The sequence below is a fragment of the Aethalodelphis obliquidens genome, unplaced genomic scaffold (genome assembly GCF_003676395.1).
Source record: "Aethalodelphis obliquidens isolate GAN/ISIS:26980383/991018 unplaced genomic scaffold, ASM367639v1 scaffold42, whole genome shotgun sequence".
Lineage (NCBI taxonomy): Eukaryota > Metazoa > Chordata > Mammalia > Artiodactyla > Delphinidae > Aethalodelphis > Aethalodelphis obliquidens.
In genome coordinates this window covers 9689989-9714415 of record NW_020837986.1, presented here as the reverse complement: position 1 = coordinate 9714415, position 24427 = coordinate 9689989, and the positions used below count along the sequence as shown (strand labels likewise).

Sequence of the window (24427 nt, the reverse complement as noted above, 5' to 3'; positions counted from 1 at the left end):
GAGTTGCTGGTCCCCCTCCAGCACTTCCTTGGCCTGCTGTTGTCAATTACACTGATGGGAGCAGAACCTCCACTCACGGAGCTCGGGGTTGAAGTGATGTAGCGCCCAGCTCCCACGAATTACCCGGTGTTGCTCCTCCCTCTAGACGATGCTGACCCCTCCCACGGAGACTCAGTGGAATTGACAAACCGTGTTGGCTTCCTCTTTGTTCCTCAAAGCTCTTGGCTCCAGCCTCTCTGCCTCCCTGTCCTGGGTGGTCCTGAATCCCTGGGTCTCCCTCCTTGGTTTTTGCCTCCTTGATGTCCGCCTGCACGGATGGGCCTGGGGTCCGGGCTCCCATCCCTGCCTTGTGCGCAGTGCCGCTTCTGATAAGCTCCCAGATCCAAACCTTGGATGGGGCCTCCTGTCCAGGACCAACTGGCAGGATGTTTGCTTTGTACTTGCTTCTGCCGTCAGCCGGAGACCCTCGGAAAGGAGTGCCCTCGCTCTTGAGAAGTGTTCTTTTTTTTTTTTTTAACCTTATTATGGTGTCAAAGAACCTTTCCGGGGGTGTTTTTCTTTTCCTGACCTCCTCTTCCATTTGGGGCATCGAATGGCCCCGAGATTTCTTCTGTCATTCACCATCTTGATTTCTCTCTTTCTCTCTCTCTCTCCCCACATCCCACACCCCCATTCCTTTGATTTTACCTGGCCATAGAGAGCAGGGCTGAGGGAGGGCTCCGAGGAGAAAGTCAAACCGCCACGGCCCAGGGCCCCAGAGAGTGACACGGGAGACGAGGACCAGGACCAGGAGAGGGACGCGGTGTTCCTGAAGGACAACCACCTGGCCATTGAGCGGAAGTGCTCCAGCATCACGGTCAGCTCCACGTCCAGCCTGGAGGCCGAGGTTGACTTCACGGTCATCGGCGACTACCACGGCAGCGCCTTCGAAGACTTCTCCCGCAGCCTGCCTGAGCTTGACCGAGACAAAAGTGACTCAGAAACCGAGGGCCTGGTGTTCTCCCGGGATCTCAACAAACGGGGCCCGAGCCAGGATGACGAGTCTGGGGGCATCGAGGACAGCCCAGACCGACGGGCCTGCTCCACCCCGGATATGCCCCAGTTCGAGGTACAGTGGAGCATCATCGGGACCCGGGCCCACCGGGCACTGCATGTTCAGAGGGCCCTGGGCCATGTGTGAGAAGACTGAGCCACCAGCCTGAAGCTCTGTTCCGTGTTGCATGACCGCCCCTCCGCAGAACAGCATGGTTCTGTGCTCGCATGTTCGGCAGCTCGGTTTACCCCTAACGTGCACTCCTGGGCGCTTTAACCCTGTGACCCCGTCTCTTGCCTGAGGTCAAGTGATGACAGGCAGTCTGGTCCTACGCGACTCCTCCTCCCCCTGTCTGTGTTGCATGGCACCTGCAGAGACCGTGTGCTTGTGGACTCACGGGGGCGCCTGCCGCCTGCTCTGAAAGCCAGATGGTGTTTTCTGATCGCGGCCCTGGCTCCCCTCCCCAGGGCCTGGGGTCTTGGGGTAGTGGTGGAAGCTCTTAGAGAAGAGGAACCGTCATCACCTGGGGGGACACGGGTAGACTGCGTCTGGGCGTCTCTGCTCCCTGTCCTTCTTTCAGAGGATCTTTGATCACATTTTTCCTTCGCTCTCCCACCTCTTCCAGCCCCAGCTCCCTCCCACGTTCCAGGCATTGAAACAGGAGCTCGTCTACTCTGGGCTTTCACTCCATGCTATACCCTCTGGAGAAGGTGTCTCCTCCCTTTCTCTGCCTTGCAAACTTGTCACGTTCCAGGGCCAAGTTCAGATAGCACTTACCTAGCAAACGCTTTCCTGACAACCCTGGGCAGAAGTGTTGCTCCCTGCTCCGCCCCCTTGCTCTGCAATGCTTCTGCTTCCAGCGGTATCACAAGTAGTCAGGTTACTGGCTGACAGGTCTGCTTTCCTACCAGGTGGCAGCTCCACTAAGCTTGTACGTTCCAGGCACTAATGATTAACTGAATGAACGGCTAGATCTCCGAGTTACAACCATCTAGAAGAATCCCCTCTTAACCACCCTCCCAACAAGCTAACTTTCATTCATTTATTCAGCTCACATATGTTAGCACCTGCTGTGTGTATAGCCATGAACTAGGTTCTGTGGAGGACTCAGAAGAAACTAATCATTTAACATAAGACTTCTAGAGGAGGCGTGGGAAACTGGTGGCCCTGGGCCAAATCTGGCTAGCAGATGTGTTTTCTTTGACTTTGATTTAAAAATCAGGACACTGAATATAAAATCCAGGGATTTTTTTTTATATCATTAAAAAACAAAAATCAGATGATCCGGTCACTCAGGCCAAACCTGAGTGGACCCCATGTGCTCTCCAGTTCACCCCGGTCCTCAACAAGCCCGCTTCACTCGTTTACATCTCCTGCCTGGCCCCCCCCGGGCCTCCAGGTGTGACTCCTACTCTTAAGAACGGTTCAGAGAAAGCAGCTGGGAGGTGGTGGCATAACCATTGAAGTCATTCAGGACTGTGTATTATCAGGAAAATGCTGAGTGTGTGGCACGGCATAGAGCATGTTAATTGAATGGTGAGTGTTCTCTTAATGGTAGCCTGAAACCCAGCATGCAGCCACCATGAGGTGGTATGGTGGCAGGGTCATGGGCAGGCTGTCCTGGCGCTGCTGGTGGTTCTGGCTCCCCTCTTGGGCTGTTTGTCTGTGACATCATACCAGGCCTCTTTGGCCCTGGCCTTCGACCCCCTCTGGAGACTTGGTCAGCGGCAGTGGTGGGAGATAGCTTGCTGACCCCGCGCCGCAGTTGCCTGTGAGTAGGAGTCGTGCCGGGGCTTGAGATACAGAGTGTTCTTCCCTCATCTGCCTACAGCCTGTGAAAACGGAAACCATGACAGTCAGCAGCCTGGCTATCAGGAAGAAGATCGAGCCGGAGGCTGTACTGCAGACCAGAGTTGCCACTGTGGACACCACCCAGGTAACCTGTGCCTTCCTGTGCACGCTGGGCCTAGGTACTGGGCATTTAAGGGTGGGGTCTCCGTCATGGCCAAGCCCCTTGGCCAGCTCTTGCTACCTTGGCTCCCCCGGAGCCACCATTTTAACCCTGATGCTCTTCTGAGCTTCATTGTCCTCCCTGAGCTCCGGGTGTGGGTGGTGGGATGGGTTCTTATCCTGGGCAGACTACACCTCTTAAAGCCTCAATTTTCCCATCTGTAAAATGGGGAGGCTCACGTCTCCTTCATCCTCCTGGGAGTGTTCTAAGGACTAGCGGTTAGCGGATTAGACCATGGCTTTCAGATCGCTTGAAGGAGGTGGAGAGGGTTCTTAAGATATCCCAGGGGAAGAGGAGAGAGAACCCAATTCAGCTTGGGTCAGAGCAGCTCACATTGGATCATTTTCGTGTGTGTGCACGGAGGTTCCACATCACGTTGACAAAATGAACAAACTGGAAAAAAAAGATAAAATGTCATTTGTCTTAGCAAGATGAAACATACTCAGTCCCCCGGAGACGCTGTTGTAAATAGACACGGGTGCATCATTACAGTGCATTTCCCAAGTTCCTTTTGTGGTTTTTAAGCTTTGAAAATGGAGACTAAGGGTCTGATAGATGCCCTCTTGGTTCTTTCTGGCCAGAGGAACCGCAGTGCTGGGGACTTTTTTGCCCTGGAGACCAGCCTTTGTCTTAAGAACTAAGGAAAGATGTAAATCTACAAAATGTGGGCAACTCTGTCGTTTCCAGACTTTTTTCTCTCACTTTTATAACATGCATAGAGGTTTATGAGGCTGCTAGTGCAGCTGTCGAGACTCTTGAGTTCTGACAAGCTGTGTGACCCCGGGGCAACTTACTCCCTCTCTGATCTATTTTGTTTTAGTAATGTGTGTTGGGTTTGTTTTTATACAAAGAAATACAAAGAAAACTAAAAATGGCCCCAAATTTTACAGCTCAGTAACCCCTATTGACATCAAAACAAAATAACAACAAAATATTCACAGTTATGAAATTCAAACAGAACAAAATGAATTTTTTTCTGAGTGCTCCCAGAAAAAAAAATATATGCATATACCAACATACGTTCTTATATCTCTAGGTATTTAAATTTTTTACACAAAAGAGATCATTCTCTTTTACACTTTACCTTTTTTCCTTTTTTTTAATAAATTTATTTATTTTATTTTTGGCTGCGTTGGGTCTATGTTGCTGCGCACGGGCTTTCTCTAGTTGCGGCGATTGAGGGCTACTCCTCGTTGCGGTGCACGGGCTTCTCATCGCAGAGGCTTCTCTTGTTGCGGAGCACAAGCTCTATGCGCACGGACTTCGGTAGTTGAGGCATGCGGTCTCAGTAGTTGTGGCTCGCGGGCTCTAGAGCCCAGGCTTAGTAGGTGTGGCGCACAGGTTTAGCTGCTCCACGTCATGTGGGATCTTCCTGGACCAGGGATCGAACCCGTGTACCCTGCGTTGGCAGGCGGATTCTTAACCACTGCGCCACCAGGGAAATCCCTACCTTTTTTTTTTTTAATACTTACCTTGCAGATCACTCCATGTTGGCACATGTGGCCCCACCTCACTCTCCTTGTTCCCCCTTAGGAGTGGATCCTGATTTAGCATGCCTTTATCACCTGTCAATGGACCTGTGATGGTTTTTGTCTTTTGCAGTTAATGTTGAATGCTGCAGTGAACTTTGTTGTTCAGACTTCCTGGCGAAATTTTCAAAGTTTATGCCTGAAGGGTGAATCCCTAGCAATGGGCTCGCCCAGTCAAAGAATACAGGCATTGAAATTTGGATAGGATGTATCAAATTATATGGGATTATTTTCCCTTTGTGAAATAAAATGATTGGAATGAGCTGGAGGACCTGTGAGACCCCTTTGAAGTTTGGTCTGTGTGTGGACGCACCTCCTCCCCAAGTGTACGTCTGCTCACGCTGCCCGTCACTTGGTACCTGGGGATGCCACGAGCCCAGGTGGCAGACGTTGCAGGCGTATCTGGCACTCTCTCTCTCTCTCCCCTCTCTAACGACTCCTCCTCTGGCCAGCAGGTTGACGGGACTGCCCCAGGGGGGAAGGAGTTCATAACAACTACTCCCTCCATCACCACAGAGACCATATCAACCACCATGGTAAGTAGGACCCGAGACCTCCCTCTCTGACCAGCCCCATTGGCCCTGAAACGGCCAGATAACAAGCTAACCTCGCCAGCTATGGCAGGAAGTCCTCATCCGCCCTCACAGCATCAGGTGTGGCACACACAGTCAGACTTTCATTGTCTGACACACAGTCCAACTTTTATTGACTGGCCACAGGGCATCCAGTCAGACCTCAGTTTTGCAAACTGAATAATGTAGGAGGTGGCATCCCTGAGTCTCAGTCATCTGGACCATCTCAGCCTCGGCAGGGATAAAGAGAGGACGGTACTATTTGATTAACTGACTGTCGGCAACACAGGAGGATTGTGCCTGAAAGTCCTCCCTGAGTGAGGTCCCTCCTCCTGGCAGCCATGGCTCAGGATTTGGGACTGTGTCCTGAGGGACCCTGTGGTTCTGCTACCTATTTGCTGCCTGACCCATGAAGGAAGGTCTTTAGGTGTCCTCATCTATAAAATGGGAGTACTCCCATTCTGCCTGGTTCACGGGCTCTTAAGAGAGTTCAGTAACATCAGATTCTTCAAATGATGACACAGCACAGCTAGCATTCAGCCACAGGTTATGATACCATGCAGTGTGCTCATGGGGTAAAACCAGAGCTGTGAAGTGGATGCTCTTTTCCCCACCCTTTACAGATGAGGAAAATGCAGTTCAGAGAGGTACAGTGACTTACCCAAGGTCACACAACCAATACGTGGTAGAGCCAGGTCAAACCCAGGCATTCTGATTCCCGAAGCCCCACTGTCCACCTCAACCACTCTGCTCTGCTCCCTCATCCTGACCGTTGTGAACAGTGGCTGCGTGGGGCTGGGGCTGGGGCTGGGGCTGGGGCTGGGGCCGAGCAGGTATCAGTGCCTGGGCCAGATCTGTCTTGAGCTGTGGGAGGTTGTTTTCAAATGCTTTCTCTTGCCAAACCCCTCATATGCACATAGGAAGAAAATTACATTAATTTAGACGACCCAGCAGGAAGGTTTTGAGTAAACAAAGATTTTAAGAGAAATAAGCCCAAACCAGTTATCAGCTTGCACGCTCTCCCCTGGTCGCTCAGTTCCTCCTCTCCCCTCACCCCTTCACCACGTGGCATCAGGATGCTTATCGGGCTAAATGTAAATTCGTACCATGGTGAGCAGGCAGTCATATCATTCATTTACTCATCCATCCATCCATCCATTCATTTGTTCTAAAAACATTTCTTAATCTCTCCTCTGCCCAGTATGGGGAGTGGAAGAAAAGATACTGCCTGTTAGAACTCATTCATCGAAATAATCATCACAGGCACATCTAATGGGCTGTGCCTTTGTGTTTAGGTCCTGGGCACACAGTGGTGAACAAGGTCCAGCTCTCCCACTTCCTGGCTGGATGACCTTGGGCAAGTTACCCAAACCTTTCCAGACCTCAGTTTCCACTTCTGGAAAATGGGGTGAGGGGAAATAATAGCATATCTCCCAAAGGGTTGACGTGAGGCTAAACTAAGGTAATCTATGCAAAGCCCTCCAAAGAGTGCCTGGCACATTACAAGTGGTCTGTAAATGTGAGCGGCCGTTACTTTTTCCTGCCTTTCCTAGGGGGCATAGGGTGTGGAGTGACACTGTAGGAGCTGGGGAAGGCTTTATCTAGGCGGTGACATCTGAGCTATTCCTGAAGGATAAATTAGGGTGCAGTCATGGGAGGAGGTCTCCTAGGCTGTGGGAACAGCGGATGTAAAGGCAAGGATGTGAAGGAGCATAGCATTTAGGGAAAGGAAGTGGTCAGTGAAGCAATATGTCAAGTGGGGGGGGGGGCAGGGGGAGAAGAGGCTGGAAAGGAAGCCTGGGCCAGGGCTTGAAGGGCCTCGAATGCCATGTATGAAGTTCAAACTTCATCCTGGAGACCATGGAGAATCACTTCAACTTTTTAAGTAGAGGCATGATGTCATCAGATATGTGTTTCTGTGTTTTAGAAAGATTACTCTAGCAGCCCGTGTGGGACATGACTGGAGCAAAAAAATTCCTTCCCTTGGGGGCGTGGGTCTCTTTTTTTATTTCTCCTTCCTTCCTTCCCCTCCTCCCTCCTTCCCTCCCTCCTTCCTTCAGCAAATATTTATTGAACACCCACGATGTGTGAAGTAGTGTGCCAGGCGCTGTGAATCCAGCTCTGCGGGAGACAGACAGCATCTCTGAGCCCACATTCTACTGGGAGAGACCGGAAGAGCAGGCAGGGAACTAGTTTAGGGGTGGGGGCAGGGCCAGGGTGCGAGGAGTTGGAGGCTGACCAGGAGGGCAGGGTTGAGGGTGCCTGGAGGGAGGAAAGTACCGGATTGGGTCACTGGTAGAACGTTCAGGTGATAGGAGGAAAGACGGGCCGCGACGCCGCGCACCAGTCCCGCTGGTCTCCGAGAGCGAGCTTGGCCCTGGGAACCTGTTAGAGAGGAAATTCCCAGGCCCCGCCCCAGACCTATTGACTCAAAAGCTCCGGGGCGGGGCCCGGGGGGGGGGTGGTCTCTGTTTTCACAAGCCCTCCAGGTGACACCCCTCAAGTCCGAGAAGCACTAATAGGAACAAGGAGCACAGAGGGGGGTTGCTCTTTAGCGGCAGGTGTGTGTTGGGGGTGGGAGGCAGCGAATTCCATTTTGGGTCTGATGAGTCTGAGGCGCCTGTGGGACGTTTCCAGGGAAAGTGTCTAGGCAAGTCTAGGGTTCAAGCAAGATCCGAGCTACAGATAAAGCGAGAGGGGACAGTGGCCTCGATGAGGCAGTGGAAGCCTTGAGTGGCTGAGGCGTCCCAGACAGAGGCGGCGAAGAGGAGAGCCCGGAGTCCGCCGGAGGAAGGGCCGGGGGCGGAGATGGCGGTGTCACCTTAGCCACGGAGAGGGGCTGCGCCTCCTAGAGGCGGGAGAGGGAACTGGCTGAAGATACAGGAGAGGCAGGCGGAGCAGCTGGCACCTGTGGTGCCTCGGAATGACCTGTGTCCCCATCAGGGTGAAGGTGGAGGTGAGGCTTTTCCGGGAAAGAGGGGTCAATGGGAGAAGAAGAAGCTTGAGGGGAGAAGGGCCTGGAGGGACAATAGGATTCAAAGGGGCTAGTGGCTGTTTCCTACCCTGGGAGAAAGGAAGCGTTGAGCCCAGAAGGCTGCCCTTTTAAGACCTGCTGCTGGGCCACATTCTGGGACTGCCTCTGAGAAAGTAAGTGCCTTGTGCATGGAATGCCAGGTAACCAGGCCACCGACAGCCTCAGCTGGAGGCAGGCCTCGGGGAAAGGTGGGGCGAAGACAGAGGGCTTCTGTCCTCACCTGTCGCCTGGCAGGCAGAGGTCCAGATCTACTACCCTGCAGCCCACTGGGGAGCTGCAGAATGGACACAGCTTCTGGGCCCCAGGACAGACAAGGCTGATCCCTAAGATGGGGCAGGAAGTAGGAGGTAGAGGCCAGCAGCTGGGCCCCTTCCAGATGTGGGCCAGTAAGTCTAGGGCCAATTCCAGGAGTATCTAGCAGTTAGACTCCAAGGTAGGACCAGGAGAGCTGGCTCAAGGGCAAGTGTTCCAAGGGCAGAATGGCATGGCAGAAGGAGTGCACTGAATTTGGAGTCTGACCAACTTGGGTCTAAATCCAGACTCGATCACTCACTTTCGGGGGGCTTGAACAAGCCACTTCACATGCCCTGACCTTCCAGTTTCTCAACTATAAAACAGGAATATTAAAACAATTTCCTATGGTTGTTCAGAGGCTTACATGAGATCATGCAGCCTTAACACAATGCTTAGCACATAGCGAGTTCTCAGAAAACAGTAGTTAGTATGTTCTTAGTAGCCAGCCTGTACTCCTATATTAACCTGACAGATTTCCATTTGCAAAGCCCTTTCTCCTCTGTTATCTTCATAATGTCTCTGTGAGAGTGGGACAGGGGTCCCCTTTTTAAAAAATTTCTTAAGACTTTATTTTTTGAGAGCAGTTTTCAGTTCGCAGCAAAATTGAGAGGAATGTACAGAGATTTCTTGTAGACCCCCTGCCCTGGCACACATACAGCCCCCACCACCAACCTGTTATCAACACCCCTACCAGGATGGGACATTTGTTACCACTGATGAACACAGACTGCAGGGGTCCCTTTATGTAGGTGAATCCATGAGGCCCCGAGAGCGGAAGTGGTTCCATCCGGGTCGCGTGGCTGGAACGTGGCAGGGCCAGGACCAGAACCTGGATGTCTCGACTCCTTTGTTAGTGCTTCCAGGGGGCAATACCGCGTCTTGTTCACCACAGTGTCCCTAATGCCAGGCACTCAGTAAATGTTTGTTAAATGAGTGGGTAAGTGTGTAAGCACGTGTGTGAGCGAGTGAGCGAGGGATGAACAAGAGCAGACTGGACTGAACGATGCCTTCAGCTCTCTGCTTCTGAGAGAAGAAGCACTATTCAACCTTGTGGCCGTGAGAGCTGCATGGCCACGTGCGCCAGCCATCCTGAGGGCCCGCCCACCTGAGACCTGGCCCTCTGAGCACTATTGTTTCCCCAGGAGAACAGTCTCAAGTCCGGGAAGGGGGCAGCTGCCATGATCCCAGGCCCACAGACGGTGGCCACGGAAATCCGTTCTCTTTCTCCGGTAAGTGGGCAGGGCCAACCCAGGCTAGCGGACTCCAGGCAGAGAATGTGGACGCGGGTCCACAGGTGGCCTGCAGCAAGTACGGCGTAGAGCGTGGGAGGCTGCCCCTTTAAGTGCAGCACCAGGAAACGGCATCACATTCAGACGCCCACAGGGCTCCCTGGTCCCCACTAGAGTCTCATCCGTTGGTGGTGCCTGTGATGTGCCAGCTGCTTTGCATCTGCTCTCCTTACTGACCAGGAGGAGCAATGGACGAGGGCTCCAGAAGCTTGGACTCTGGACCCAGCTCTGTTGGTGGCTGCCTCAGTCGCCCACATCTGTCGCCGTGAGGTCTCTTGCAGCTCCTGTGTTCTCCAGATCTGTTGTTTTCATCATTTAGTCCCAGAGAGAGCACGTTCCCAGCCCTGACAGGGTGGGGGATTGGGGGGGCTCTGTGTCCACCTTGGATCCCTCTGTTCATTCTTGTAAGATGCCAGGATTCTTAAATTCTAGGGTCTTGTTAGGATTCTGGACCTCAGGAATCTCAGGTCCTAGGAATCTTAGATTCCAAGGTTTGAGGCTATCATGGGTCTAGCATTCTGAAGATTCCAGTATTCCTGAGTTCTTAGACTCAGTGGCTCAAAGCATCTTGGCTTCCAAACTTCACCTTCATGGGACCCCCCCACACCCCGACTCCTCCCTTGGTTTACCCCACCCCCGCCCCCGTCCTGCAGAGTCCAGTGTCCTCACCTGAGCCCTGGGTGGGGGGTGGTTATATTCTGCAGATCATCGGGAAAGATGTCCTCACCAGCACCTACGGCGCCACCGCGGAAACCCTCTCCACTTCCACCACCACCCATGTTACCAAAGTGAGTAGCAGCAGGATGTCGTGTGCCCCCAGCCTGGCTGTGGGGCTCGGGAAGGTCATTGCCATGGCTCTGCCTTGTAACGTGGACAGAGAAGACCTGCGGTGTTCCCAGTTTCTGGGAGCTTTGTTCTGTGATAAGGGTTGTCCTAGGTGCCGACCTGCCCTTCAGCGTTGACAGCCAGGCTGGGGGGATGAGACCATCTCCTTGGAAGAAATTGTGAACCGTGGCGTTTGCGCCTTATAGATCCTAAGTGCTAGAGGGATTTAGAGGGGGGTGATTGAAGGAAGGCTCAAAGAATGAGGAAGGGTCTTCTGGAAAAAATGGGGTTTGTATAGGGTCTTGGAAAGCCAGGGCGGACTCATGAGGGAGGATGCAGACGTTCTAAGCCACGGGGAAGATGGGAACAGAAACCGTGTGTTTACTTATTCATTCACTGAGCAAATGTTAGTGAGCATCAACCTCACGCTGGCCTCTGGGCTGAGGGCTGCTGGAGGGGCTGCAAGCAATGCACGTGGGGAAACAGGAGAAGTGGTCTCTGTCAGGAAGAAGCAGCACCTAGGGGACGTAACTGGGAAATTAGGTTGGACTGGAGGTAGGGGAAGCAGAATAGAGACAAAAGACAGATCCCAGGACAAATGTGATAACAGAGGGTCTGAGTCTGAGAGCCATTGGAAAGCCATCAAGGTTTTCAAGATGGAGAGTGACCCAGTGAAAAGGGGTTTAAGGAGAGGAGATTAGGTCCACCAGGATGTGCAGGCAGATGGGAGAAAGAAGAGAGAGAGAGTCTCTCCATAGAGAGGCTAGGGATGGAGGGCCTGGTGCAGGGTGCGGGGAGGAAGAGGCGGGGCCAAAGAAGGGAGACATTCCTGGTGAGACAGCCATGACTTAGCCCGTGAGGACAGAGGGCTGAGGACAGGCTGGCCGGCATGTCCATGCCTGAGTGGCCAGGGCCCAGGCAGGGATGGAGGCCTGGAGGAGAGAGGCCAGAGAGCCAGGATGAGTTGGAGGTTTTGCTCAAGCACCAAAGGAGGAGTCTGGTAGGCAGCACTGGCCCTTGAGGAGCACAGACTGTCCCAGCCCTGCCCACTCCCATGCAGCACGGTCCCCAGAAAGCACCCACTCCTACCAAAAGCATCAGTGAGCGATGATGACTTCACTGAAAGCTTTATGGGAAGGTGTTCCGTCACACACCCCACTGCATACAGCTCAGATAACTCTTCTTCCCAAAGTCCCTCCTAGCCCTGCCACCTGGGAGCCCCCCTCTTCTTTCTGTCCACTCCTGACCCCAGCTGGGGTTTCCCTTAGCCACCACCCGCCTTTAATATGCCAAGCAAGTAGGTCCTGCCCTATCTTCTACTTCTAAACTTGCGCCCGAACCCCAGCCCTTCGGAAAACAGTGGCGGTTTTAAGCATATGTATAAGCATCATCAATGCAGTTTTCTAGTATTGTTGGAAGTCATTTAAAGTAGAACCTTGTCACCATTCACATTTCATTCATGTGTTCATTCGACAAATCCGCATTTAGCACCTGCCCTGGTCAGGTTGGACAGGGGAGTGGGGGAGGAGGGGATCCAGAGATGAACAAAACACAGCCCCTGCCCTCGTGAGCCCCAGCCCAGTGAGCAGGGCCAGGTCACACACACAACGTCAGTACAAGGCAGAGAGGCCCAGGACCGTGAGAGATACGAACGTGCCGCTCAGGGAGTACCGAGGCAGGACGGAGGAAGGACCGCTCACCAGGGTCAGGGTGACAGCATTTGAACCGGGCTTGGAAGAGCTAGAGGGGGCAGCTTGGTAGTTGGGGGAGTGGTGGCAGCCAGGCAAGATGTGCAGTCTGAAGTCCCAAAACCAGAAAAAGGAGAAAACCGAGGGAGCCAGGAGAGAAGGCGACTGCTGGTTCCAGCCTTGCCCTTGAGGGATGCTTTGGACCGGTCCCCTGTCGAGGCTGCTGCCCCAGCAGGACCCAAGGCTGACCTCACCTCCCTCTCCCTCTGCAGACTGTGAAAGGAGGATTTTCTGAGACGAGGATCGAGAAGCGGATCATCATCACCGGGGACGAAGATGTCGATCAAGACCAGGTATGGGGATGCAGAGCATGGTTCCCAGTGGCACTGCCCAGGCCCCAGGCGCCCCCATATTGGTTTACCCATGGACGGCTGCATCTGTGAGCAGAGATGTCCACTTCCTACTGACCCTGTCCAGAGGAGAAGCCCTCAAGGAAGGGGCACTGACTGGGAGTCAGAAGGAGCCAGAAGACCTGAGCTCTGGCCTCTCCCCTTAACTCCTGGTCCTCAGCTGTGTGCTGGAGGGGCCTGTTGGTCTCCGTGGCCTCTCCCGTATTCCATATGCTCTGACTCCTCACTTTGCGGTTCTTTTCCTCCAGGCCCTGGCTTTGGCCATCAAGGAGGCCAAACTGCAGCATCCTGACATGCTGGTAACCAAAGCTGTCGTATACAGAGAAACAGACCCATCCCCAGAGGAGAGGGACAAGAAGCCACAGGTGAGGCTCATGGGGTTCAGCAGCCACGAGATGGAGGAGAGAACAAGGTCCTCCGAGGGGCATTTCCATCTGAGGACCCACCAAGAGGCTTGGTCCCCAGCACAGCTCTGACCTCCCCAAGCTTCCTGGTTTGGGGCTCCAAGTGGAGAGGTAGCTCCCTCAGATATGACGAATCAGAGTGCAGAGGGGAAGGAAGGCTGGTTCCTTGGTTTCTTTGGGGTTTCAGGCTCCAGACCCAGAAAAGTAAATCCAGAAGTGGTCAGAACAGGGGAGAGAGGATTGACAGCGGGTACTAAGGTGGGACAGACAGAGACAAGTGTACCCTCACTGACCACTGCCTGTAGGCTGGAAGTCGGAAAAAGTCCTGCCAGGCCCAGGGCCACATTCCTGTCCCTGACTCTCTGTCTCCATCACCGGTCACTGGATGTTGCCAGGGAGGAATTTTTTTTTTTTTTAAATTGAAGTATAGTTGATTTACAATGTTGTGCCAATTTTATTTTATTTTTTAATTTTTTAAATTGACGTATAGTTGATGCCAAGGAGGAATATGATGGCCAGAGCCCTCGATCCCATCTGTCTTGCTAGATTGGAAACCCTTCTCAGGCCACCAGGGGCGAGAATCTTAGGGACCCCAATCCTTACTCTTTCCACTGAAGGGCTATCAGTGCCTTCGTGAATAAGAGGAATGAGATGAGGAATGAGAGAGGTCTTTTAGCAGATGAAATTCGGGGAAGGGTTCTGGCCCGTCTGGAAGTTTACTGAATTTGGTCAGACCGATAATAACAAAATCTCACAGACATTGAATTGAATGAAATAAGTCAAACACAAAAAGTACATACAATGTGAGTCTATTCATAGGAAGTTCAAAACCAGGCCAAACTAATCAGCAATGATCAAAGTCTGAATATCGGTTCCTTCTGGGATGTGGCATTGACAGGGAAGAGCCGCAAAGGGAACTTCTAGGGTGCTGGAAATATCAGCGTCTTGAACTGGGGGGGGTTGCATGGGTGTGTATGTATGTAAAAGTGGACCAAGCGCCACACTTAGATTTGTATACTTACTTCACACCGTATACCTCAATGAAAAATAAATGCATTTCAAAGTCCCCCACAAACAGCAGGTCTCCCTTTTGTCCTCTTCCCTGATGAAGAAACCCAGTGTTTTCTAGGAAGATACAGAATGTTTCTTTCTCATCCTTTGATTACCACCCGCTTCGTGTCAGAAGGAGAAGCACTGAACTTCCTGCAGTGACGGAAATGATTTTCTGTGCTGTGCAGTGTAGGGGCCACTAGCTGCACACAGCTGTTGAGCACATGAAACTGGCTAATCTGAAATGAGATGCACCTTGAGGGTAGAATAGGTGCCGGAAAAAGGAGTATAAAATAACTCAGTAATTTTTATATTGATTACATGTTAAATGATAATGTTTGGATATATTGGGTTAAGTAAAATACATTATTAAAATTAATCTCACCTGTTTCTTTTTACTCTTTTTCATGTAAATTAAAACATATGAATTTTAATTTAGAAATTAAAATTTTCTATATAGCTGGAAAATTTTAGAAAACCAGAAATACTAGAAAATTTAGAAAATACTGTCTAGAAAATCTATTATCTAAAAAATTTTAAATTCCGTCTGTGGCTTCATTTCTATTGGACAGCGCTGGTCTAGAAGATGTAAAAACTGATCACGGGCAGAGCCTGCCTCCCAGCCTTCCTCAGACTTTCAAATAAATTGTCACTCCTGTCCTGTCAGTTGCCCAGTTACTGTTGCTTCTGTCCCCCAGATCTCAGAGTGGTAGAGTGTAGGTCACTTGCCAAGCTGGTGCTGGGCTGGCAGTATCAGCTGGGGAACACAAATACTAGAAAACTATTGCCATAAAGTCTGACTTAGAAGTGCTGGGCCAGGACCTGGGAATCTTTATTTATACGTTGGTCCTCAGGAAGTCCATACGCAGCCAGGTGTAGGAGCCACTGATGCAAAGAGCTCTGTGCTGGGAATCAGGACCTGACTCCACTCCCAGCCATCCTGCTGACTTGGCTGTGTGGCCATTGGGGTCTCAGTTTCCTCATTTGCAAAAGGAAGAGATGGACAAGCCCCCTTCCAGTTATGCACAGTCCTCTGGCTGTGTGTTTGCTTTCCTAGCTTCTCGTATCTTCTCCATTCCCCGTCTCACTCCTCCTCGTCTTTCCTGGGGCATCCCAGCCAGCCCCCCAGGCTCCTGCCCGCCCGCGTTCCCTGGCCATTTGGAGCTCTCGTCCCAGCCTCCACGTCCTGCCCACCCCATGCAGTCTTTCACATCTGCCCACCTCACTGCTCCCTTTGCGGTCCTTCCTCCTCGCCCCTCTTTTAGTCCTTTCTTTGTTGCCATTGTCCCACGCATCACTACACACGCTCTCTCTCTCTTTTGGATCCTTCTGTAAAGGTCACCTTGCTATGTTGTCCTGGAGAAACAGAAGTTTCTCCCTTGCCTTTTCTGCCCACCTGCTTTCCCATTAGTTATCGCCAAGTAGGAACCACCTCTGACTTTTAATATAGTCAAACTCACTGATTCTGGGGGAAAGGTCTTCTCTGAATTAGAAAACTCTTTTTTAAAGTACTTGAAAAATGTTGGTTTGATGGATGGATGCATCTTGGCACCCGGGATGGTAGTCCTGACTCGAATCTCAGTCCTGACCGTTATTAGCTGAGCAGCTTTGAGCACGCTATTTAACCTTCTCGGCCTGTGTTGCCTCATCAGCCAAATGACAATGACATAGTAACAATTGCAGTAACTTATGGAGTCCTTACACTCTTCCAGGCACCTGGCTGTGCACTAGGCGCAGTACTGTCACCTGCTCATTCATTTTATAAAGAAGGGAACTGAAGCTCTGAGATGTTAGGCGATTTGCTCACAGATTTGGAGCTGGGAACACAAAGAATTGGTTAGAGAGTCAAACCTCATCTGTTAGACTCCAAAGCTGCCTTATGGCCTTAATCTCCTGACCACGCTGACTGTTCACAGTATCTATCTCATAGGGTTACTGAGGTCATACATCTACAGTAGTAAGCACCGTGCCTGGCACATAGTAAGTGCTCGATAAGAGTTAATTATGACCATGATTACTATTAACACAAAGTAAGCTAACAAAATGCTGCCCGTTTGGACTCTGCTGTAATAAGCAGAAAAATACATGATCATACAGTATTGTTTAGATGTCCCCGGTCCTTCTGAAGTGTCTGTGGGCTTTAGAAGATATCCCACAAACCCAGAATCATGTGTACACTGAGTTTTGGGCAGGTACTTTATTAATCGATGAGGAAACTTAAGGTGAAGCCGGCACTGTAGGAAAAAATCCTCAGAAAGTAGCAGAATGGAGTAGCAAGAACACACCCAGCTTTGGACTCAGAAAGTGTGCCCAGAGGAACCTGCCTGGGCCTCAGTTTTCTAACCTACAAAATGGAGTTAATCTATAAACTGGAGCTGCTGTAATAATTAAACAACATCTATGAGTGTCAGAGTCCTCTCAGGCTGTTATAACAGAACACCGTAGACTGGGTGGCTTAAACAACACACACTTAATATCTCACAGTTATGGGGGCTGGGAAGTCCAAGGTCAAGGCGCGGCCAGTCTGGTTCCTGGTGAGACCCTCTTCTGGTTTGCAGACAGCCATCCTCACGTGGTGGAGAGCAGAGAGAGAAGTTATCTGTCTCACGTCTCTTTTTATAAGGGCACTCATCCTATTTATGAGTGCCTTCTAAAGGCCCCGCTTCCATATACCATCACCTTGAGGGTTAGGGCTTCAACATGTGAATTTCAGGGGGACATAAACATTCAGTCCATAGCAATGATGTACCAGGTGGTATCTCACATACAGAAGGTGCTCGGCGATGTGAAGCTGCTTCCTTGTCCCAATAGTTTTGTCATGTTGAGGGGTTGATGAGAGCCCTGAGCAAGTCAGACCCTAAACTTCTATCACCAGCCTGGTGCACGAGGCCCTGTTTCCACGTGGGCATCCATCTTGCCAGTCATCTTCTCTCCCCTCCCTGAATCCTCCAGGAACACCTGTCCCTGCTCCAGTAGATTTCTTTATGAAGTTCTTCCTCCTTGAAGTTCTTGCTGTGAGTGTGAAATCACGCCCATCTTAGAGTCTTCTCTCCCTGCAACTCACAGGCCAGATGTGTGGCTTCTGCTCCATCTTTGTTCACTGGCCCGTCTCCTCCACGCAAGACCTGTCTTCCAAACATTGCCAGCAAGAGGGCAGCATCCAGCCAGCTTCCCAGAGCTTTCTTACTTTCAAATTTTTAATTAAATGGGGGTGGGGATGACCTATTCCAAAGCAGGAGCCTAGGGTTCTCGTCTTGTTTCTGCCACCAACTTGCTAAATCATTGAACCCTCTGGGCTTCAGTCTTCCCATTTGTCAAATGAGCTGAGAAGGATCAAATTTCTACAACTCTGTTAGCACCTGACCATATGTAAGTGGCAAAGGGCAGGGACAACATGCCACTTGTTAAATGGTTTGGGGTAGTTGCTGTGTGTCAGTCATGGTGTTGGGCCCTGGAAAGACAACAATAAGTAAAACACAGCCCTTGCCCTCAATGAGATCAAATGTGGTTAAGTTAACAACAATAGTAATAAGAACAGCCAGTATTTACTCAGCACTTACTATATGCTGAGCCTTGTCTTGAATCCTCCCTACAACTTCGTGAGGTGGGACCCATTTTACAGAGGGAGCAACTAAGGTCTAAAGAGGTTAGGAAACTTGCCCAAGATGACAGAGCTAGTAGACTGTGGAATGGGATTTGAAACTAGGATTGTCTGATTTCAGAGCCCATGCCCCTTAACCACTGAGTTTTGGAGTCAAACCTGAGTTGGAATCCAGACTCCAGTTTCTTTACTTAAACACTCCTCTGTGGGGTTTAACCCCCAGGACACAGCAGGCAGTGGCAAACAGAAGGGAAAGACAAAAAAAGAAGATCTGCAATCATGACTAAACATTTCTTAGAACTGAGAGCAGATAGAAAGACAAAAGGAAACAAGTATAATCTTAGCTTTCAGTGTTCAAGGAAACTTGGACAAATTTTCCAGCCAAAGTAAAAGATACCACCTGCCTGGAAACAACCCAGAAAACACGCATGGCCTTTGGAGGCAGAGAGTCAGACAGAGGTGGCTTCAGTTCTCAGCGGCAACTTTCTTACAAGCTGTGTGGCCTTGGACAAGTCACTCTGTCTTCCCTAGTCATAATAAATGGCACACGGTAAAGACAGGGAAGACAACCTCTTGCCATGTATTTAAAGATGAGTGACAAAAGTTACTAACTCTTCTTGTTCTCCTCCTTCCTTTGCATCTTCTCCCCGCAACACCTCTGGCTTCAGGAATCCTGACCTCTGTGAAGAGATGCTGGCGTTTCTGGTCCAACCCAAGCCAGAGAACCGTCAAGAAGGGGCCTTCATTCTGGATTCTCCAACTCAACACCGACGTCCCAGCTGCGACGTACTGTCCCTGACAAGAGACTGGGAAAGGAAAAGCATATATATATAGATATATATAGATATAGATATATATACAGGAAACATCACGTCCTTGCACTGCTGCCGGGGCTGGCCGAGCATTCGGCCGACAGCAACGGCCAACATCTGAACGCCTACATTTCCTTTGCAGACAAATTGAAGAATTGGTGGGATTGTTCAGGAAAAAACAATTATAACAACAATAATCCCTTGCTCCGCACCCCCCCACGCCCGCCGCCGCGCCTGTCCCAACCCCCCTTGAAGCCCGCGGAACAACCAAGACAAGCCAGACCACGCTGATTGTAGAAGTACAATGCGACCCGGGTTCTACATGTTCCATTCAGTGGTCGAGCATTCCATTTCCTCTTCTCCTGCGTCTGTTGCCCACTCAAATGCAAAGGAAAACACTTCTGCAGCCAAGCAAGAGAAGCTGCAGCAGCAAGACACGCCCCGTCAAACGATTTCCAAGAGAGAAAAGTCCCTGCTCGGAAAGGAGGAGGAGGAACACTAGATTCTTATTTTTTGGGTCTTGACACTGGGCTGCAAAATCCACCTTCCTTTCTTCCGCCTCCCCTCCCCGTCGACTGTCACACATCTTGTCAGTCATTTTCTGTCTGGGTTCCCTCCTCCCTCTTCCCCACCCCACCCCCGCCTCACCTTCTGTGTCCTGGTCCTGCTGAGGGCCACTGCAGATGACTCTCACTGGAAGCGAGAAAAAGCAAAGCAAAGCAAGAATGTGAAACCAGGCCGCAGGAGGTGAAGTAGACATTGTGTGTTATGGGTTCTCATTATGAAGGTGCAGCTCAGCTCGTAGATTCGTATGGATGTGCTTTTAAGTTATGTATATTACATATAACAGGAAACAAATATTAAAATAAACAGTGCTGGTAAGTATGAAGCTGACATTTTAAAATTATAATTATCTGACTGTGATTGATGTATCCCAAGGTTCCTAGATCTCACCGAACCGACCCTGCCAAGGAGACCCGGACTCTGGCTGTGGGTCGCTCACAGTAGGAGCCGACGGTTCAGTGTAGAAATACAGTGTGTGGTGTTTGTAATTGACTGATTGGTGGGGAGGGGCGAGGTCCCCAGGTGGAGAGGCAGGGATTTTGGCAAGAAGGAAGCAACACGGGTGTGGTTCAAGATGCCTTCTCCCCCTGGGCAGTAGCAACCGGGGGGCTGGTCTGTGCTCAGGCGTGGGGTCCAGAGTTAGGATTCTGCTGCACAGGTCTCCCGGCCCAGCGCCCCCGCCTCCCTAGGAGGCTCGCCTCCTTTCTCAATCTCTCTTTGTTTTGCCACGTCTTGCCTTTTCCTGACCGCATTGTGACAGCTGACTCCCATCCCGAGGGAGGTGACATACCCAGCTGCCGCGGAAGATGGTGGCTTCCACCTGGCTGTCTGAACATCCCCAGCCCAGTCTTTTCCTTTACCACTCCTGTATTCTGTCTGAATCATTCTCTGCTTCCTGGGCCAAAGCAGCCATGGTAGAGACTGAACACAGGGCAGGCCCTGCTAGGTCAACACCGCGCTCCCAACGGCTTCGCCTGCCCCAGAGTGAGCCGAGGAGGATCTACGTATAAGACCCTGGCTTTACAGACCTCGCCTTCAGTCGGCGTCTGCGCTCTGAGCCTGCGCCCTCGGAGTCCCAAAAATGGCCTTGAGCCCACAGAAGCCCTTGGAGAAGACCCCCATCAAAAGCTTGGCATTGCGCTCTGGCACACGCGGGCCTTCCCAGGCTTCCTTGACACAAGATGCTTCCCTGAGCTTAATGAGGCCCCTTCTGAGGGAGTTTTTCCACACTGCCCTTCACTTTCTCAGTCCCATTTCATTTCCCCCATCCTGCTTCTAAAGCACGCGGCAAATTCACTCAACAAATATTTATTGAGTACTTACTTGTGTCAGGCACTATCATTAGGCTCAAGGAGAAAGCGTGGGGGGGAGCAGAGGGACCTGGGAAGAGCCCTGAGCCAGGCTTACATCTCTAACCGCTCTGAGAACATTTCCGAATTCTCTCCAATTATCAGACATTGCCTAGGGATGTCCCAGAGAGGGGCTTGGCTTGCTTATTAGTTACCCCGGTGACACATATGCTTAGCTGCTTAACTGGTGCTGACCTGAGGCAGGACAAGAAACCGGAACGGTGTTTGCCTCTGTGGGCAAAAATGGGATGGAGAGAGGGCAGAGAGAGCCCTGCACCTGGGGCCCAGGTGACACAGTCAGCCACATCCCCTCTGGGGCAGGCTGGTGGCCCACTCCAACTCCCCCTGAGAGCGAAGGCACACTTTGAATGCACCAGGTTCTTTTTACAGTCCTGGGAGAGAAGCCACAGAACCTCGTTCCTGTCCTCCTCAGCCTGAGAGCCCCCAGCGTTTCTGGGCCAAGAGCTGGAGTGGCTCCGCCCTCTCCGGGCCACCTGGAATTGGACTCAGGCCTCCCTGTCTTTGCAGGAACCAGGTGTCCCGAGAGCACTGGACATACCTCAGAGAGAGAATATTTGTTCTGGGTTCTGTGCCTGCCTACAGACCCTAAGGGTGTGGCTTTAGGGCAGGGAAGATGTGACCAGGCTTATTAGCTTGTGGGCCAGCCAGGGTTTGTGGCGCTCTCCATCCCACAGATGTTCTGACCTTCCGCCGAGAGGCAGGCAGTGCCAGCAGGGAGGAGGGGAGCTGCAAAGCTGAAATCTAGGGCACTGTTTCCTCCCCATCCTCCTCTTCATAGGGAATATAGACGTTTGTCTTGTCTGTCTTCAACCTACTTTTCCTTTTTACATTTCGCATCCTTTCTGTGCCACCTCTCCACCCAGGAGACCATGTAGCATGGTGGAAAAAGTCCTGGAGGGCAGTCAGGAGTTCTGGGTGGCCATCCTGGCTCAACCCCTAACTCACCACGTGCCACTGAGCTAGTCCCATTCCCGCTTCGGGGCCTCAGTTTCCTCACGTGCAAAACGAAGAGGATAAAGCAGAGGCTCTCCGTGCCCTTTTGCCACTCTGCCAGCCTACAGATCTTTGTTTTCCCTTCTTTTGCTTTCTTGGGATCTTTTCCATCTGAGGGTATAGGAAGTGCCAAGACCTGTTTCAGTTTTTGAATCCTGCAAGCACATTCCAAGACTGGCCTGAAATTGCATGAACAACATCACTCTAAATATATACTTTTTTTTTTTTTTCCAAAAGCACCTTCCCAACCAACTGCGATGCTGTCCTGGTCCTTTTTACTCGCACCCTTCTCTCCTCTCTTGTCCCCGCGCTCCCCCACCTCAGTGCTCCGTGCTGTATGCGTGTGCTCTCTGTTCTTGTATACTCAATAAAAGTGAAATAAATGTGTTTGATGCTGAACCACAAACTGCCTTGGCATCTCTCTCTCTGTCTCTGACCTAGGCTACCAGCACAAGTTGGCATCGTGGGAAGGGCTAAAACTGGGTGCAGAGATCCCAACTGGGACACTTTTATTCAACCTACAACACTTTCATTCAAATATTTGCAGATCCCAACGTGGTCCAGGTCTTGGCTTTGGCTTTACACGTACAACAACAAATAAGACAAAGCCCCTGACCTCCAGGAGCTCACAGGCTAGTGGAGGAAACTGGTAACAAAACAGGTGAGCACTCAGAGATGATTCCAGAGTGATCAGCACCAGGAAGGAAGTGCATCAGGGAAGGGGATTGTCACTGAAGGAGCCCACTTTAAATAAGGGCCAGTTATGGCCTCCCTGAGGACATGATTTTTGAGCTGAATGAAGAGAAAGATCGAGTAAGGTGAAGAACTTGGGTGAGAGCATTCTAGGCAGCAGGAAGAGTAGGCATGCGGACCCAGGACACAGAGGGGCTTGGTGTGTGGAGACACACTTGAAAGAAGAGCACCGCCATTGGGGTCTTTTCCCACATCCTCCTTCGTGGGAGCCGAGTGGATAATGTATACAGCAAATGTTGCCATAACCCCATACATGCTACCCGTCCCGACGTTGACATCATCTTTCTTTCAATTGACTCTCTGTAAAAAAAAAAGAAAAAAAATTTATTTAAAAAGGAAACTATATTACTTCCACAAATGAAAAACTGGTGTCACTTGGCAAAGGAAGGAGGTCTTCATAAGTAAATGCAAGAATATTAAAACTTAAAAACCATAATCCATGTGAAACCTAAATGTGTCCCTTGGGCTACCTGAGGTTCATGTACCAGCACTTTGCTTTCATTCTACCAGACAGCTCACCCCAAACCACCTTTCTTTACTACCCCAAATCTCACAAGCAAGAACCACTGCTAACTCTCTGGTCCATTTTCTTCCAGTCTTTTCTCATGTATATGTATTTTATCAGAGTTGAAGTCACCTTGTACATGCTGTTCTAAACACTTTTTTTGGTGGGAAGGCTGTGACGCAAGGCGTGCGGGATCTTAGTTCCCCAGCCAGGGATCGAGCCTGGGCCCCCTGCGGGGGAAGCCCGGAGTTCTAACCACTGGACCGCCAGGGAAGTCCCCCATTCTAAATACTTTTAAAGACTTAAATCCTGAGCATTTCCCTATAACTTCAAACACTAAATACTGTCTTTTCTTTTTAAAGGTAATTCATTAAATGCTACAAGATGCTATGCAGTGAAAAGCAATTCTTCAACTCTCTCCAGACTCCTGTCCATTGTCAGAGGCAATTGCTTCCAGGAGTTTTGTGAATCCTTCCCTGAATTTTCCCTGTAGGTTTCCTTTAGTTATCTGTCACACCTGGGGTCCTGAAATAGGACAAGGTTTGCAAACATTGGGTTCCCACCCACCCTGGATCTGTGTCTCTGTCTCCCATAAATACAGAGTCAGCCTCCAAGCTGCTTAGGAATAACCTGGCTGATTCATTTAGATCAGTGACTCTTAACTTGTGTGTGTGTGCGCGCATGCGCGTGACTTTGTCCCTCGAGGAACATTTAGCAATGTTTGGAGATATTTTTGGTTGTCATAACTGAGAGGTGCTACTAGCATACAGTGGGTAGAGACCAGGGATGCTGCTAAACATCCTACAACACACAGGACAGCAGCCCTACAACAAAGAATTATCTAGCCTGGGATCTCAATAGTACCAAGGTTGAGAAACCTGATCTGGGTGGACATGCAACCCACCAGCTGGGATTCCTGAGCTACCACCTATGGCTCCTGTGCCCAAAGTTCAGTGCCCTGGAGTCTCAGAAGATGGTGAGTCCTGCTAGAATAGGGAGCTCTGAAAACAGACCAAGGAGCTCAGCACCTAAGGCTGGAAATGGGGAGGGGTGGGGAGGGAGCTGAGCTTCTTCATGCAGGAAATGGAACTGACATGACAGACAGATTGACACGCATGACTGTGACTGATGGAGGCCATCTCTGGCTAATCCAGCAGCAGCTCGTTGTGATCAACCATGACTGCAGGGCCCAGTCTAGTCTGTAACCCACTAAGAGATGAATTTTGACTGAGACAGATTGGCATGCTTAGTAGGGTTAGTGCAAGGATTAGACATCATACACCAAGTGGCCTGCCCTATGGATCTTGCATTAACCTAGGCAGCCCTCACAATCATGTAAGCCAATTCCTTGTAATAAAGCTCTTATATACCTCCTGTTGGCTCTGCCTCTTTGGTTGAACCCTGACTGATACAACCACCCAGCACAGGGCTAGGCTCCAAAATAGAAGCCATTAATTAATAAAGAATTACTGTCATTAATTAAATGCATAATATATGTATTGAGCTGGGCCTTTGTGCCTGGCTTTGTGCTAGGTTCCAGGAAAACAGTGGAGAACAAGACAGGCAGGTTTCCTCCCTCAAGGTGCGTTTACAGCCTGACTGAGATATCGTAGTAGGCCTGCACTGTCGGAGGACACTGGGTGGTTATAGCTAGAGGGACCGACATGGTGACTACTGCTGTGAGACTGGT

At 50.8% G+C, this 24427-nt stretch overlaps 1 protein-coding gene across 10 annotated transcripts in view; it reads left to right on the top strand.

The window, feature by feature from the left end:
• The window catches only part of EPB41L1 (erythrocyte membrane protein band 4.1 like 1), a 127002-nt gene extending 105117 nt beyond the window's left edge, over positions 1-21885 (top strand). For 7 of the 10 annotated variants that reach the window (XM_027078401.1, XM_027078404.1, XM_027078398.1 and 4 more), the window contains 8 exons: positions 698-1108; positions 2865-2969; positions 5026-5109; positions 9616-9702; positions 10467-10550; positions 12548-12628; positions 12934-13050; positions 18409-21885. In XM_027078401.1, coding sequence (XP_026934202.1) covers positions 698-1108; positions 2865-2969; positions 5026-5109; positions 9616-9702; positions 10467-10550; positions 12548-12628; positions 12934-13050; positions 18409-18417 — 978 coding nt within the window. In that variant the 3' untranslated portion in view covers positions 18418-21885. The remainder of the gene's footprint in view (positions 1-697; positions 1109-2864; positions 2970-5025; positions 5110-9615; positions 9703-10466; positions 10551-12547; positions 12629-12933; positions 13051-18408) is intronic. The other 3 variants (XM_027078397.1, XM_027078395.1, XM_027078399.1) reach the window with 2 other exon arrangements.
• Positions 21886-24427: the final 2542 nt, after the last annotated feature.